Consider the following 15,941-nt stretch of genomic DNA (forward strand, 5'->3'; position numbering starts at 1 on the left):
GTTCGCAATTCAGTTGATGGGTTTCTTCTTCATGATGGTCTTCATGCTTGCGCTTACCACTCCTTACAATTACTAAAAGACTGGGAACCACACTCTTTTATTTGTCCTTGAGGACAAGGACAAATTTTAAGAGGGATGGATTGTTACGCGCATAGGCTGTATTGCATGAGGAATATGCATAGGGTTGTGTTGCATGGGCGCATGCAACCCGTAAGTGGAGTTCTAAGGGACTAGCTAGTTACGTGGAGATCTATTGGGTAGTAGGAGTTATTGTTTATAAGTGAGTTACTTAGGACAGTAGTAGTAGGCTAGCTACGTGGGTATTGTGCTAATTAACGCATGTAGTTATTTTAACTGTGTCATTGCACCCGTGTAATACTTAATTAAATGATAGTGTCATAATAAATGGAGGGACAAACAAACTTGCTACGAATAAAACTTTCAGAATTACCCCGAAATTGTTGGCATCTGGGAGGGGAGTTCAAGAAATTAATCGAATTCTTCCAATTAATGAACACTCATGAGTTCAGTTACAATCTGGATACTAAAGAATGAAAAGAACATAAAATTGTTGGACAGGATAAATTATCAATTAACCCTTCGAAATTTCAAAAAAGGGTTAACAAATAGAACAATGGAAAGAGAGATTTTTGTTTAGGTGCAAAAGAGAAGACCCAAAAGGTTGTGAGCAAAAAAGTTGTTCATCCAAGATTTTCTTGTTTTTGATAGTTACATATGAAAAAGAGTTCATAATATCTACTCCATTAGAAAGCAATACAAAAAGCTCCTATGTCCATCCACTCCACTTTTAGGCTCTTGGTACCAAGGTTCAAAATCCAGGTATCGGTCATTGCCAAAGCCTTTTTGGATCGGGATCGGATCGGTCAAAACAACCTCAAAATCATTTTTTTATGGATCGGGTCATGTATCGGCCAAAGTTGGTGGATGTTTTGATCTCGAGATCGGATCAGCCGACATTATCCGGATTGGATCTGCCAATATTGGTTGATATCGGTCAATATCGGTCAAGATAATATAAAAAATTTAAAAAAATACCTAAAAACTTTAAAAAAAATATTTAGTCGGATCAGTCAAGGATCGGATTGGAACGGCCGATCCAAGGAACGATCCAGTCAAACCTTGTTGTATCGGTCTAATCTTGGGATCAGCCTCGACCAATACCGATCCGATCCGAGATTCAGAACCATGCTTGGTAGAGCCAACTCACTACCTCTATACTATCAACCCAAATGTCTACTTCGCCCTAGCCTTGTCTTTGTGCTAAGTGCAACAATCCTTAAACGATACCTCAGATCTTCTCATCATGTGTGTTCCCTGCAAATCCAGAATTCTGATCAAAACTACCATCACAAACAATGGTAAGACAATCCACAACCCACAGGCGATTCTTTGGTAAAATTCTATTATATGGAAGGTAGAAAGGTAATTTGATTCATTATAGATACTATTAGATCGTGAATGGATCAAGGATTGAGATATATAACTAGGATAAAGTTTAGAGTTAAGACACATAGAATAAGATTTAACTGAATAGTGGAATAAGGATTAGGTTTAACTTGCTGGAAAACAACTTAAGAAAATAATTGGATTAAGAAAATCACAAGATAATAAAACATGTCAATCCAATTCAACTTCATTTTTATAAAAACAATAAAACTTGTTTAAAAATAAAGGGTTTTTTGGTGTTAAGTAATTTGTAACTTTATTTTATTGCCCTTTTAGTTAGGGGTGTGAATGAATAGTTGAAATCCATTTCCGTATCCATGTCCATATCCATTTAGCACTATCCGAATCCGTCTGAAAGCTAAACGGATACGGACACGGATAGGCTATAGCTATCCGAAAAGCTATATTTACATGTAAACGGATAAAATATCCGATCCGTATCCGTGTCCGTATCCATTTAGCACTATCCGAATCTGTCCGATAGCTAATCGGATGCGGATGCGGATATAGCACTATCCTAGTCGAATCTAATCCGTTTACAGCCCTACTTTTAGTAGAACACACTTATTTTTTTAGGGGAGGATAAAATGTCATTTCACATGCAAACTTAAAATACTTACAAGATAATGATAACTCTTGAAAATGACATAATAGTAAGTATACTTACAAATTATTATGAAATTTGTTTTCTCCGAACTTACATAATTTTTAGGAATAAGATAAAGGACAGTCAAAAGTAGATCACATGTTCTACATACACCCATAGGTAGGGTTGCAAGTTTGGCCCTATCGGCCTGAACCTGCCCTGGCCCGCCCTGAGCCCGAACAGGGCCTGGGCTAAGATTTCTGACCCTAAGGGCAGGTTAGGGCCAGAAATTCCTGGTCCTGAGTCAGGGTCAGGTCGGGTCAGGGTTGAGACCTCGGGTCAGCCCAACCCTGATTTTGGCCCTGAAGAAATTTCTTTATTTATTAAAAAATAAAAGGTATTATATGTATATCAAGTACTTAGTGCACTTGGTAGTTTGTATTGTGTAAAATCCAGTAGGCACTAAAAGGTCTTGGGTTCAAGCCTCTTCTCTCACATCCTTTGCCTTGTAATTTTAATTTAACTATTGCAGGGCCAGGGCCAATCAGGGCAGGCTTGGGCTGCGCCTGGCCCGTTAGGGTCAGGGTTAAGGTCAAGGTATTTAGGCCCTGAATCAGGGTCAGGGCGGGCCTCGGCCCAGTTAAGGGCACTCAGGGTTGGGCTAGGGTTTTAAAAAGCCCGGCCCAACCAGACCCTGTTGCAGCCCTACCCATAGGGATATCATTCAAATAATCCCTATTTAAAATATTAGATAATTTAAATGCAGATATTTTTTCTTAAGTACCTCAAGTGTAATTTTATTAAAGTGAGTATTTAGTATTTGACACATTCTTTTAATTGTCTCTTGTCTTTTCCTCAAAAGTTGTTTAAGATAGAGATAAAAAAAGATTTTCAAAATAATGTGAAAGTGACATCATTTTGTCATTATCAAAAGATATCATTGTCATGCATATTTTTTGAGTACACATATAAAATGACATTAAAATTTTCTTTTGAAACATATGTAACAAAACTACTATTTAAAAAATTATATATTATATTAAAAAACAATATATATATATATATAAAATTACAAATTATTTGACACTTTGAGGAAGTCAATAAGAAAATCTCTTTATTAAAGGTTAAAAAAAGTAGCATGTGCTTTTTTATTGGAGGCGGCAGTTAGAGGAGAGTGACTCTAGAGAGAAGGTACCTATAAAAAAAAAAAAGAAAAAGATTGCTAAACTGGCTTTGTATAGATTCCTTTATACTCGCCTCACTTAATAAACAGTGGAAACTTACATTTCTCTTGGATAATACTATTTTCCAACTTCTCATTAGTTGTAGTGTGGGCTTCCTGCCCTCATAGGAAACCTTCACTCTTAATAAAAGAGAGAGAGAGAGAGAGAGAGGGGGGGGGAGGGGGAGGAGAGCTATGAGAAAACGTGTTTAAAAGGTTTCATAAAAAAGAAAACAAAGTGTTTAAAAGGCATTGATCAGATCTTTGCATGTATCGAGCGACTCATATTACAACTACGTGTGCAGGGGATGTTCATATACATGAGCGTACGTGAACAACTCACAATCGTTCAAATGGAATCTATTCTGTGGGAATGTTCCATTTAAACGGCTGTGAGTCGTTCACGTACGCTCATGTACGTGAACATTCACCCCTCTCTACAGCTACTACCTGACAAGAAACTCCCAGGTATCAACGTTGAAAGCATCAAATGGAAAGATTCCAAAATCCAAAGGGAAAGGTTTACTATCAGATTCGAATCTACTTTTTCTATCCCAACTCCAACCCGTCACTTGTAGAGCTTTAGATCAATTTCTCATACACTCTTAAGTGTTCAAATGATAGGCTTATAGATAGATCGGATTCCGCTTGGATATGGATCGAATGTAATCAGATTCGGATATTCCCTGGCCGAATATGGATACCTCTAAATGGATTTGGATGGATTCAAATATGGATCGAATTCAAATTTTTTAACATCCGATTACATTTTTGCCTTGTGTAACTTGGACCTTTCTCCCCCCAATGGATACAATTCATTCTCAAACCATATCTCTTAGATCATGATTCTCTTTTCTCATATTCTAGAACCTGATGAATCTTCAAAAACCCTCAAGATCATTATTTATTTAATTTATTATTATTAAATATTTGAAATTTTTTTGGATGGATTTTTATCGGAGTGTTCAAATTTTATTTCCGGATCTAAAAGGATACGGATGTCCCTAAACGGCTAAACGCATATGGATGCCGATCGAATTCAAATTTTGGATTAACCATTTATATCCCCAATAAATGGAATTTAAGAGAGTGAGTGGATACCATCTGTACGTCTAAGAGCGTAGCGTAGAGAACCTGATCCAGCCTCGCACTTGTAGGCTGTAACCGCGGAAAATCCCAGTTCTCACCTTCCCGCTTTCTGAAGCAAACTAACAACGAGTAACGACCCGCAGCTGTCCACCAGAATCTAATGCCTAATTCCTTCTCTCGCAGTTGCAGCCCCACACGGCTACATTCCTCTGCGAGAAAAAGTGGGAATTTTAATCTTTTTTTGGCGTGAGTGGCCAACCCTCTCTTTTCCTTTTTCCCTTTGATCAATTCTCCATTTTCCCACCAATGACTTAGAATCTCTGAAGGTGGAAGAGTGGAAAACACAGCACACCCAACATACACAGGAATCTCCCCCCCCCCCCCCCCACCCCCACCCACCTCTCTCTCCAGCCATTTTGTTGGCGCGCGTCGCCTGCTTATCGAACGCAATTCAAAACTCAGGAACACGCCTTCATCCTTCAGCATAATTTGGTCCACATCGCAGATTCTCTCTTTCTCTCTCTCCCTTTCTCTCCTTCTGTTTTCATGGTCTAAACCTGGGTTTTTGTGGGCACTCATGAAACCAGAAGGTATCAACGAAGAACAGACACAAACCTTAACCTCTGTTCCAGATCAAAGCAGTCACTATGGTGAGACAAGCTCCAGAAGAACCAGAGGCGGTGGTGGGTCTCCGAGGTCTGGTGGTGGGCAATTACTGTCACGACGTTCTGATCCGCGATGGCCGAGTGGTGGGTGAGAGCCTTGGCGGTGCTGCGTCCTTTGTCTCTAACGTCCTTGACAACCTCTCGATCCCCTGTCATTATGTCTCTAAGGTCGGCCCCGATTTCGTCTACTCTGTCTCTCACGAACCCATCTCCTCTCCTTCTTCCCTGACCACTCTCTTCCATGCCCATTTCACCTCCGACCCAGATTCAAATGGGAATCAAGATCGTGTCCTCAAAAGGGTTCATGTCTGTGATCCGATTAACCCCTCAGACCTTCCCGATTCCCAATTCGATTTCGGTCTGGCTGTTGGTGTTGCTGGGGAGATCCTGCCTGAAACCCTTGAGCGTATGCTTGATATCTGTCGTGTGGTTTTTGTTGACATACAAGCTTTAATTCGCGACTTTGATCCTGTGGATGGGACTGTGAAGCTTGTTACCCTCAGAGAGAGTGGCTTCTTTCATCTCTTGCCTCGGATTGGGTTCCTTAAGGCTTCTGCTGAAGAAGCTCCTTTTGTTGATGTTGAAGAGGCACGGAAATGGTGTTGTGTTCTTGTTACCGACGGGAAGGATGGTTGTAGGGTTTTCCGGGAAGATGGGGAAATGCAGATTCTGCCATTTCCGACTGTTCAAGTTGATCCTACAGGTGCTGGTGATAGTTTGTTAGGGGGTTTTGTTGCAGGGCTTATTCGAGGTTTGGCAGTGCCGGATGCAGCACTCTTGGGGAATTTCTTCGGTTCACTGACTGTTGCTCAGATTGGTGTTCCCAAATTTGACTTGAGGTTGCTGCAGGTCTGTCCCTTTTTTTTCTTACATCTCTCTATTTAGACATGGACATCTATTTTTCAAGTTGTCAAAATCTTTTGCGGGCTTTTTGTGTAACTAATGTGTGCTACCCTTGTTTTTTTTTTTTTGGATACAATTTCAACATATGACAAATGTTACAACTTTGGAACTTAAATGAATCAGAACCATTATCGTGGTTCAATTTCATGTCCCTTTCCAGAATCAGCTTGGTATATTCACATTCTGTAGACAATTAGAAATTCAATATTCCAGGAATTTCATGCAATTAAGAATCCAAAATATACGGTTCCATTTGAACTTGCATCTTAAAGAAGAGCATGATAATAGTAAATATGTCAAAATAAGTCTGTACTCAAGAATGGCCACATCAGGATATCATACAGCGACTGAAGTCCTACTAGCTGGAATGTGGTATCATTCATTAGGGACCTTAGAAATTAATACTATGACATTCATCACACTCTTAGAAGACCCTTCTTCCCAAAGTAGATTACTGTAAATTGTTCTTGGAGATTTTGAAATGTAACCAAACTGTTAATGCATGTAAAACATTTAAGCTCAGACTTATATAGCTAAGATTTTTCTTGAAAAGAGCAATGGATGCTTGGGGGTACAGTTGGAGAATGAGGAACATGTATCTCCTAGAACCCAACATCAGATATCCTTTTAGTTTGGTCATGGCTGTTGTTTGATATCAAGAATTTGGGCATGCCTTACATAATAACCAGGTATTGATGATACACTTCTTATATAACTTTGACAATGGTATTTGGTGCTGTATCATTGTTGTTATGGCTAGAGATAACATAAGCTGAGTGTTTGGGATGGTTAAACTGTCATACCTATGCATCCTTCAAATAATAAGCTGAGTTTATGATTTCATGTACAACTTAGTTATCCTTTAGTTCTAGTGGGTGGTGAAATTAGATGTCTATCATAATTAATACTAACAAATACTCAGAGATCCTCAATTAAGATATTGATTTAGCTCATTTTTCTTTTTCCCCCTGTGGATGCCATATCAGTTAAAACCTAAAAAACGGCGTACCCAGTGCATGAGGCTCCTGCCATTGCAGGGTCTGGGGAGGGTCATAATGTATGCAGCCTTACCTTTGCTTCGCGGAGAGGCTGTTTCCTGACTCGAACCCACAACCACTAGGTCGCAATGGAGCAACCTTACCACTACACCGAGGTCCGTCCTCTATATCAGTTAAAACCTATCCAAAAAAAAAGACCATACTTAGAGCTTCTGAAACATTAAAAAACAGAAGGCATATTGTGCACTAGAATGTGAATATAAAATATCCAGATCACTACATAAATGCTTAATAGCTTATACTATATGTCTATACAAATTTTGGCTTCTTTTGTGGCAATGGAAAATGTTGAATTGATCTGCGCTATTAAATGCAAATTTAAGTGTGCATGGTCAACTTTAAGGCTTTAAGGAAGACTTTTTTAGTATCCATTTAAAAAATCAATATAAATGGTTATGCCACCAATTATGAACAGTTTGGGTAACCATTGAATTGGAGTTTAACATTTCTTTCTCTCTTTTTGGGCTTCATTAAGCAAACATGATTGATTTTCTTTGCCAATTGTACAGTTCACATCATATCAGCCTAAATTGATGAAGTGAAATTGTTGAACTCATCCAAAACAATGCTTCTAATAATTTTGACCATTGACAACTGTAAAAAAGGATTGATCTAGACAAGGATAGCTTATATATAATGGAACTTCAACTTGTGGAAGTATGTGATTTCAAATAGAATAGTATCCAATGAATTAAAGATCGGGATTGGACCTGCATCATCTCAGGAGATATTTATCTGGATTGGTTTGGTTCAGATCAATTATTGCTAGTCGATTGGCTGATCCACTATTTTTTAAAGATGGCATAGGTCCCGTCTAACAAGGTTCTAAAGCTCGGTCTCGACCAGGTCGAGTTTTCCGAGATCTTGAGATCTTGGTGAGATTGTGTATTTTTTTTTTTTAATGTTTCGGTGGGCATATGGCCATAGTTGGCTCCGAAACTTTAAGGTAAGCTTGTTTTAGGCTTAATATAAACATATTTAAAGGTTCAAATTGAAGGAAAAAAAAAACCCAATTTGGTGTTTTGGATTTGTAGCTTTGGTTGGCACTTGGCAGTAAAGGCCGAACCCTTAATGTAATATTGCCTATTCTACACATTGTTTGAATGATATGAGACATAATTGGCAAGTAAAACAATTAAATTATGCACATAAAGTTGAATAATTATTTAAGAAATAGTTAAAGACTTAAAGTTTGTACTACAAACCACAAGAATACAATGAAGTCTTCACAATGCATATTACATAGACACCCAACGTAAGTACAATGAATAATACATAGTCATAGACACCATACTACCCTGGTCTTCCACATGTTAACTCCCAAGTCCCAACAATACAATACTATGACTGTATGAGTACTGAGGAGGTCAAGATTCTCGAAATATTCGAGATTTCACCGAAATTTCTCCTAGATTCTCGAAATATTCGAAATCTCGACTGAGATTTTCAAGATTTGACATTTTGTTGTTTCGTATCATATCTCGTCTCGACTAGCTCAGTTTACCGAGATTTCCGAGCGAGATCTTGAACTATGCTGTCTAACTAGGATGATCCTATCATCGAAACCATGATAGCATCTGGTTACTTTCATGTATACTGACAAAACTATGTATGGACTCTATTCTGAACCTGAAGACTGTTAAGACAAAACAATGACTATTTGATCTCTGGGATTGTGCAAAATCATGAAAAAGCTTCTTTTATAGTTCAATAACCCCTATAGACCCTAACTTCTCGTTGAAGGGTGTGATATTCAAGTCCTTTTATTTGGTCCCTTAAAGGTCTCTTTATACTCTCTTGACCTATATGTGCATTAATATAAGGAAAAATAACAAAAAAAAAGGACTAAATAACAAAGAAAGTATGTATGTCGTAATGAATAACTAGCATACAAAATAATTTGATGACTTAACTCTAGTCAGTCAACTGATCAATACCACTCAACTTGTGTGTGGGTGCATGCATTTTCATGCACTTCATTCGAACAAGTAATCAAGGGTCAACACCTTGACTACACTGTTTGAAACTGTCTACATTACAAGGTTCAAGAATTCGGTTTCGGTATAGGTTTCGCCTTGGCCAAAAACCGAGTTGGGGTAATTTCTTTTTTCAACTCGATGGCTGGTTTCAGTGGGTTTAGACCTATTTTGGGGCTGAAACTTGCTACTCAGCCTATTTTAGGCCATTTAAACACAATAGGACACTGAGATTTTGCAAAAACAAAGTCCAAATAGGAGTTTCACTTCGGACCCTAGGTTGGTAGGCGGCGACGTACTAATAGGCCCTATTCTACACTTAATTTAGTAATTGCATGCATTCAAATAATACAATTAATATAAAACAACTTAAATAAACATTACAAATGTAAAAGTGTACAATACATCAATCTATTTAACGTATTACGTCTATCATCCCATGCCATATTGCCGAATCAAGTATTCACCCCCATATCGTTCCACAAAGTCTTTCCATGTCATAGTGTTGTTGTAGTGTTGCACATAGGTTGCCACACAACTCATATAAGTGTTGTCATCAGCATATTCCAAGTTCCCTATCCGAGGGTATAGAAGAGGCGGTTGTGATGAGGGCCATAAGGCGTTAGATCCACTGCTACTGTCATACTGAGGCTGTTGAAATACCATCGGCATGTATGGGTGTGGCTGGTGGGGACTGGGAATATGTCCACAAAACCTGACCCGGTGCTTTGATTGTCGAACTCATATGTTGACTACCCAAACTGACCATAGCCACTATATTCGGAACTGGTGCTCTCCTGCCCATAATCATAGTCATGCTGAGACTGAGATGCATGCCACGACTGACGCTCACTAGTAGTATCTATACTCATGCTTTCGAAACTTTCAAGCATGGTCTTCATACTCATATCATCATCCTGAGCCTGTGACTGTTTGCGACGCGGATGTCTCTGGTACGTAGTGGGGACACCATGGTCTTGATCTTGTGTGGCATGCGTAAACTGAGTCTCACCTGTGTAACGCATAAGCCCCACCTCCGTCCCCAGGTCATACTGGTATTGCTCTCGGTCGAGATTTGGTACTTTGATAAGGTAGTTTGGGTTGAAATCTCGGTCGAACCGAAATCTTGACCCGAGATCTAAACTCGATCAAGTTGGGGTGAAAATGCATTTTGACCTTCATCTTGTCTTGCTATTTTGAAATGGCGAGTTATTAGCGAGATCTTGGCGAGATCTCGCAAGTTCTTGTACCATACTACATAAGTCATTGCTACAATCTTATATTGTCCAACCAATATTTGGTTTATATGGAAGGAAAGATCTCTCTAGATGTCATAGGGGTAATAAACCAAAAAGCTGAACTATGGTTTTCTTCCTGGAAAATTGTCAATTACTCGATTTGATTAATATTCTAGTCTCTACATGGGATGCGAGTAAAATAAAGTTTATTATTATGTCTTGTCTTAGAATCCTAGGGTTATTCTATTCCTTTTTTCCCCGTATAAAAGTTCACCAAATCCCCCCCTGTTTAGCTAATGGATAATATTTGATTTGTTAACTCTTGCCAAAGTTGTTTGCATGGCCTGGTTTGGCAGTTATTTTTCTGTCTTCCTCTATTGTTAAGCTTTCTCTTCCTCTTTCCTTTCCTATATTTTCTATCTTCGTTTGTTCCCTATCAATACTCCTTATTTGTCTCTTTCTCTCTTCCCTTTTCGTCACTTTTTCTATCCTCATCAGTTCCATCTCTTCTGCTTTATTTTTTCTGTATTTCTTTCTCCCATTTCTTCTCCCTTTCTATCTACCGCAGGCTACTGTTAGCAGACTAATCAGCAAGCTTTATATCAGGTCTGTTTCTTTCTAATTATATATTTCTTCTTCTATATCATACCCTGCTTCTTCCACTATTTCAATTCATACCAGCTCCTGTTATTTCCTGATATACATCAATTCTGGGCCTCAGCAGCTGTTAAACCCCTACATATCTTAATTGATAATTGGGGTGAACTGCCTGCAATCTGCATCAAAGGAACTTAGAAAGAGGATAATAACACTTGCCAGATCAAGCCAAGTAGGAGAAAACAAGGTAACTGTTAGAAATAATAGCAGAGATGATAGCAACAGCAGCAGCTTATTAGATTAGAATAATGGCAGAAACACTTCCATTAACATGTCTTTGAAGAAAAACTATAACAATAATCACAACTGACTCCAACGTCCCCTCTTCTTTTTAGTTCTAGTTTACCCTAAAACAGGAAAGGGAATAAATAAGGAAGAAAGCTCCTACCAACCTAAAGTCTTTAAGGAACTCAAATAAACCAAATTTAGAAAGTAAATATCATTTCCTATTGATCATATCTTCCTACTTTTAAATGGAAGACAATAAACTCATTCCCCCCCTTCCAGTTAGAGGCTTCTCATTTTGTCCCTTCTTTTCTGAATAGAGGCCCATGGATCTTATGTGGAGGAATACACAGATGCCTCCTCTCCTTAGCAGCTGGCCTAATCGAGAACTTGACCATGACGGTCCCACCCTCACTAGCTTCTTCTTTAACCTTCCCCTAAAAAATAAACTTGTGTTTCTCAGCCTTTAAGAAATGTGTAAATCAAAAGTTATGATCCTATTGCTTTCTGTACCCTGTTCATATTTTACCTGCAACCTGCTTAGATCAATTCCAATTTGTATTAGCTTTAGTCACATCGGAAAATTAATCTGCTAACCTTTCTATGAATGCTGCAAGTAAAACATTCGAACACTTTTTAATGTGAAAAGAATATGTTATCAATTTTTTGCCCTTACTTATATGTTTACTATAACAGCTACAACAACAACAACAATTATTGTATCTATAGTGGAGGAAAAAATCCTCTGCAGTGCCCTAATCTGGCGGTGCACTGCATTGCGGGCCTGAGAGTTCGACACGTGGAAGATGCGACATCCAATGGTACCGAGCTCGAGAAGAAATAAAAGACAAAAAAAAACTGCCTTGCATTGAGCTCGCACCATTGTATGAAGCTTCTTCCACATGTCGAGCTCTCAGGGCTGCACTGCAGTGCACTGCTAGATGCCCGCACTGCAGAGGATTTAAATCCCTATAGTGGTAGCAACAACAAGGCTAGCCGCAGTGACTTCAAAATCGACAACAATGACAGCAATAATAATACTGATGGTAATTTGGGACTGATAAGTTTTTGTGTTCATGGCAAATTACTCTAATCTTTTAATGCCTTTATAGTGCTGGCTTCAATAGGTCCTCTAGTTTCTTTTAGGAATTTCCTTAATTTCCTACTAAAATTGCATTTGTCAGCTAGAATATGCAAACAGTTCTCTGTTACTATTTGATGTTGTACAGTAATGTGCTATGTAGAATCAAGCGTCCTTCCATAATTTGTAATGGCTGTTTTAGGCCACTGGTTGATTAAATGAGTGTTACTGTTAACTGGCTTGTATCACATGATTAGTATGCATTTGGCGAGTCATTTTCCTACATGTATGTGTGCAGAAAGTTTTTCCTCGGCCGAGTTGTGATCTTAAATTTTTCCTTCGTAGGGTCAACAACACAGGAACCTGCAAAAATTAGGACAATGCAATGTAATGGCTGGTTTCTGAAATGAGTTAGCTGAACTCTGACATTATCCTTGTAATTGCTTCCCACTGAAAAGAAATCATTAATTTGGTTGGTATCAACGTGGGGGATATAACCTGAACTACGATCATGTTCGGCTGGCCTTTTAGTCTTACAGTCTTAACCTAACTACCTAAGAAGCCATTAAAGTAAGACCACAAGATATTGTCTGTATGGTAGGTTTCTGCTTTTAGAAATTTTCTTTTCCTGGAGAAGGAAAACAAAACAAATGTTTATTTCTCAAACATATCCTACAAAATTTGCACTTCTGGGAAGTATTGTTGATCATGGGAGAGCAATATCTGCAATCCTGCTCTGAGATTTTCTACATTGAAAGTTAAGCATTGCCCTATTCTTGAATATGGAAATATTGTCACCCAAGAATGGCTCCATCTCATGAAATTTGGGGAACACTGTCGGGGATTGCAGCCTTGTAAGTTTTGTAAAGGGGTGGCTGGGCTAAGTAAAGTTGTCATTATATAAGCAGTTAGTTACCTGTCATCTGTTGCTTGGCATGCTAGTCTGTTGATTCCATGGGGAATAATATTGGACTTAGGACTTAGGACTTAGGAGTGTCGTTATTCTTGTTTCTCTTTGGTGATTTGGTATCTTCTGTTGCAAACATTACTGGTTTTCTAGATGTGTGCCTAGAATCAGATTCACAGATCATTCGATCAGGCAGACAAAATGTTGACTGCATGAAGGTGAACAGTCCGGACCTAGGTCAAACTGATTTCTTGCTGAAAACTGCTGACTGATCAATATAGTGTCCAGTCCTAATTATATGCACCATTCAAATTGCTGGAATAGGTGGTCATATCATTGGGCTGGATCCGTAACATTGATATATATTTTAAGATACTTAAAATAGAGGATGATGTTTCACAGAGAGTTAAAATAGGATGGATGAAGTGGAGAGGTGCATCCGGAGCGTTGTGTGATCGGTGTATTCTTTTAAAGCTTAAAGCAAAATTCTATAGGACAGTCATACGACCAGATATGATGTATGGGGTGGAATGTTCAGCAGTTAAGAAACGTCATATAGATAAACTAAGTGTAGCGGAGATGAGGCTGTTGAGATGGATGGCAAAACTAGGAAGGATTAATTAAGGAATGACCATATTAGAGCGGTTGTTGGAGTAGGTCCGATATATGATAAGTTACAAGAAAGTTGCCTTGAGGTGGCATGGCCATGTTCAAGGGAGGCCTTGGGATGCTATAGTTTGGAGGAGTGATTTGGTTCAAATCGAAGGAACTAAAAGATCCAGGGTAAGGCCCAAAATAACCCTTGGATAAGTGAGGAAAGACATGCATAGCTTAGGCCTTGTATCTAGTATGACTTTGAATAGAGCTGATTGGAGGGCCATGATCCATGTAGCCAGCCCCATTTAGTTGGGATAAGGCTGAGTTTGTTGTTGTTTTATACTTAAATTTTAGCAATAAGGAAACGTCAGCTGTGTTATTATACTACTAATTCAAACTTGAGTAGCTCCCCCCCCCCCCCCCCCGAGAGAGAGAGAGAGTTTCAAACTCTTGACTTCTTTCCATAAAGGAAACACACCTTACCAGGTTAGAATGCCTTTCCAATCTACTCTCGAGGACATTTCATTTGGCTGCTTTGTTCTTTAGAATTGCGGAAGATATGGAGATTGTGCTTCTTTTGGTTCTAACTATTGCAGCATTCTAGTCTGATATGAAACTCATAGTGATGTAATGGTTTTCATTCACTGTTTGGTAAAGTATCCAAATGTATATATCCTTCAGGATGCATGTCTGCGCATTGATGTGATGCAGATGGTTAGGTGTTGAGATTTTGCCTTAGGAATTTAACTGTATTTAATTAGCTCCTTTAGCATATTAATAAATTCTGTCTTTGGTTTCTTGTCTCCTAATCATTTCTTAATTTTAGTGCCTAGGCAATCATGAATGACTTTTGCTCTGAAACTATGATATTTATGTGTGCTCATTATTTTTATGTTTCCTCTTTAGAGAGTAAAGGATGAGCTAGAAAGGAAGGCACCTTATATCAATGGCTGTGAAAGAATAGATGATGGAGCTGAATTTAAGAAATCAGCTGAGCATGAAGAATTCCAGGCTTACCTTACCAGAGCAGCTAAACTGTTATCAACCTACCATGGCAAGGAAGATCAATTGGATCCCTGTCATGACAAGGAAGATCGATTGGATCCGCCTGAGTCCTGCCCAAGTAGGTAGTCTAAATTCTCTCAATAATTTGGCCAGCAGTTAAGGTAGTTTGTAACCATGGTGCTTTAACTCAAAGGTGGGTCATTACACCAGAAATTCTGAAATCTGGTGTAGTAACTTGTAACCAAATTTAACCAAGAGACTGGAGAATGCAAAAGTGGCCATAAGGAATTTCTGTCTGACCCTTTCTTCCTCCTCTTTCGTATGACATAGCCATAAGAAATTTTGATATCTTGTGTTTTTTTATCGGTATCGACCTTGACAGATACAGATACGGATTGGTGGTATTGGTAAAAAAATGACCTTTTTACAACAATCCTAGGGAAGGTCGTGCTTGGCGCATTAGTCAAGTGCTCACTTGCTGAATGATTGGTCACGGGTTCAAGTCTTGGAAACAGCCTCTCTAGAAACAGGGGTAATGCTGCTAAACGCGGGAGCCTTTTGCACTAGGGACAACTTTTTTTTTTTTACCCAACGTCACTATACTAGCTCCTTACCTAGAGGCAGATCAATAGCCTCCCAACAGTCCCATGTCTCACAACCCTGAAGAGCTTTCATCTCCACATCCATTGTGTGTTTCCACTCAGGGTGAGACGATGTTTCCTGATAAATTTTGGGGGACAAAAATAGCAGAGAGAGAGAGACAAAGTGTCACACCCCGATGCCTAAGTCCTCTTGCTACTAGTGTTCAATAATTATTGCGAAAAGCATGAAATTAATTAAAAGGTAATTCACACATATCACCTTTAAAGTATCACAAAAGTATAATTATACCCCTTAGTTTTAGAAAATTCTATGTACCCCCTTGAGGTTCACAAACGTTAACACGTATGTCTATTCCGTCAATTTTTGATTAACAACGTTAAAAATATGTGGTGAACGGGCAAAATTGCCCTTATAAAAAAAATAAAAATATGCAACTCATCTTCCCCAAATCGTTTGGGGGAGATGAGTTGCAGGTATCCTTAGGGAACACCATGAAATCCATCTATCTTAGACAGCTTTGAAATTCTAGATTTGTTGTCGCCTAGGACTGCTGGATCGATCCAGACCACTAGAGTTTTAGAAATCAAGTGGTATTTCGATTACAAATTTATGAAACTTGGAATTAGTGGTAGTTGCAGGTTCAGTTAGGAATCGAAGCTTAT

The 15,941-nt window shown here is 38.7% G+C and overlaps 1 protein-coding gene across 1 annotated transcript in view; it reads left to right on the forward strand.

The window, feature by feature from the left end:
* The first annotated feature begins 4,769 nt into the window (after positions 1 to 4,769).
* LOC122671463 (inositol 3-kinase) overlaps positions 4,770 to 15,941 on the forward strand; it is a 34,810-nt gene continuing 23,638 nt past the window's right edge. Inside the window, exons 1-2 of the mRNA XM_043868683.1 lie at positions 4,770 to 5,878; positions 14,578 to 14,794. Coding sequence (XP_043724618.1) covers positions 5,012 to 5,878; positions 14,578 to 14,794 — 1,084 coding nt within the window. The 5' untranslated portion in view covers positions 4,770 to 5,011. The remainder of the gene's footprint in view (positions 5,879 to 14,577; positions 14,795 to 15,941) is intronic.

The sequence above is a fragment of the Telopea speciosissima genome, chromosome 8 (genome assembly GCF_018873765.1).
Source record: "Telopea speciosissima isolate NSW1024214 ecotype Mountain lineage chromosome 8, Tspe_v1, whole genome shotgun sequence".
Taxonomy (NCBI): Eukaryota; Viridiplantae; Streptophyta; class Magnoliopsida; order Proteales; family Proteaceae; genus Telopea; species Telopea speciosissima.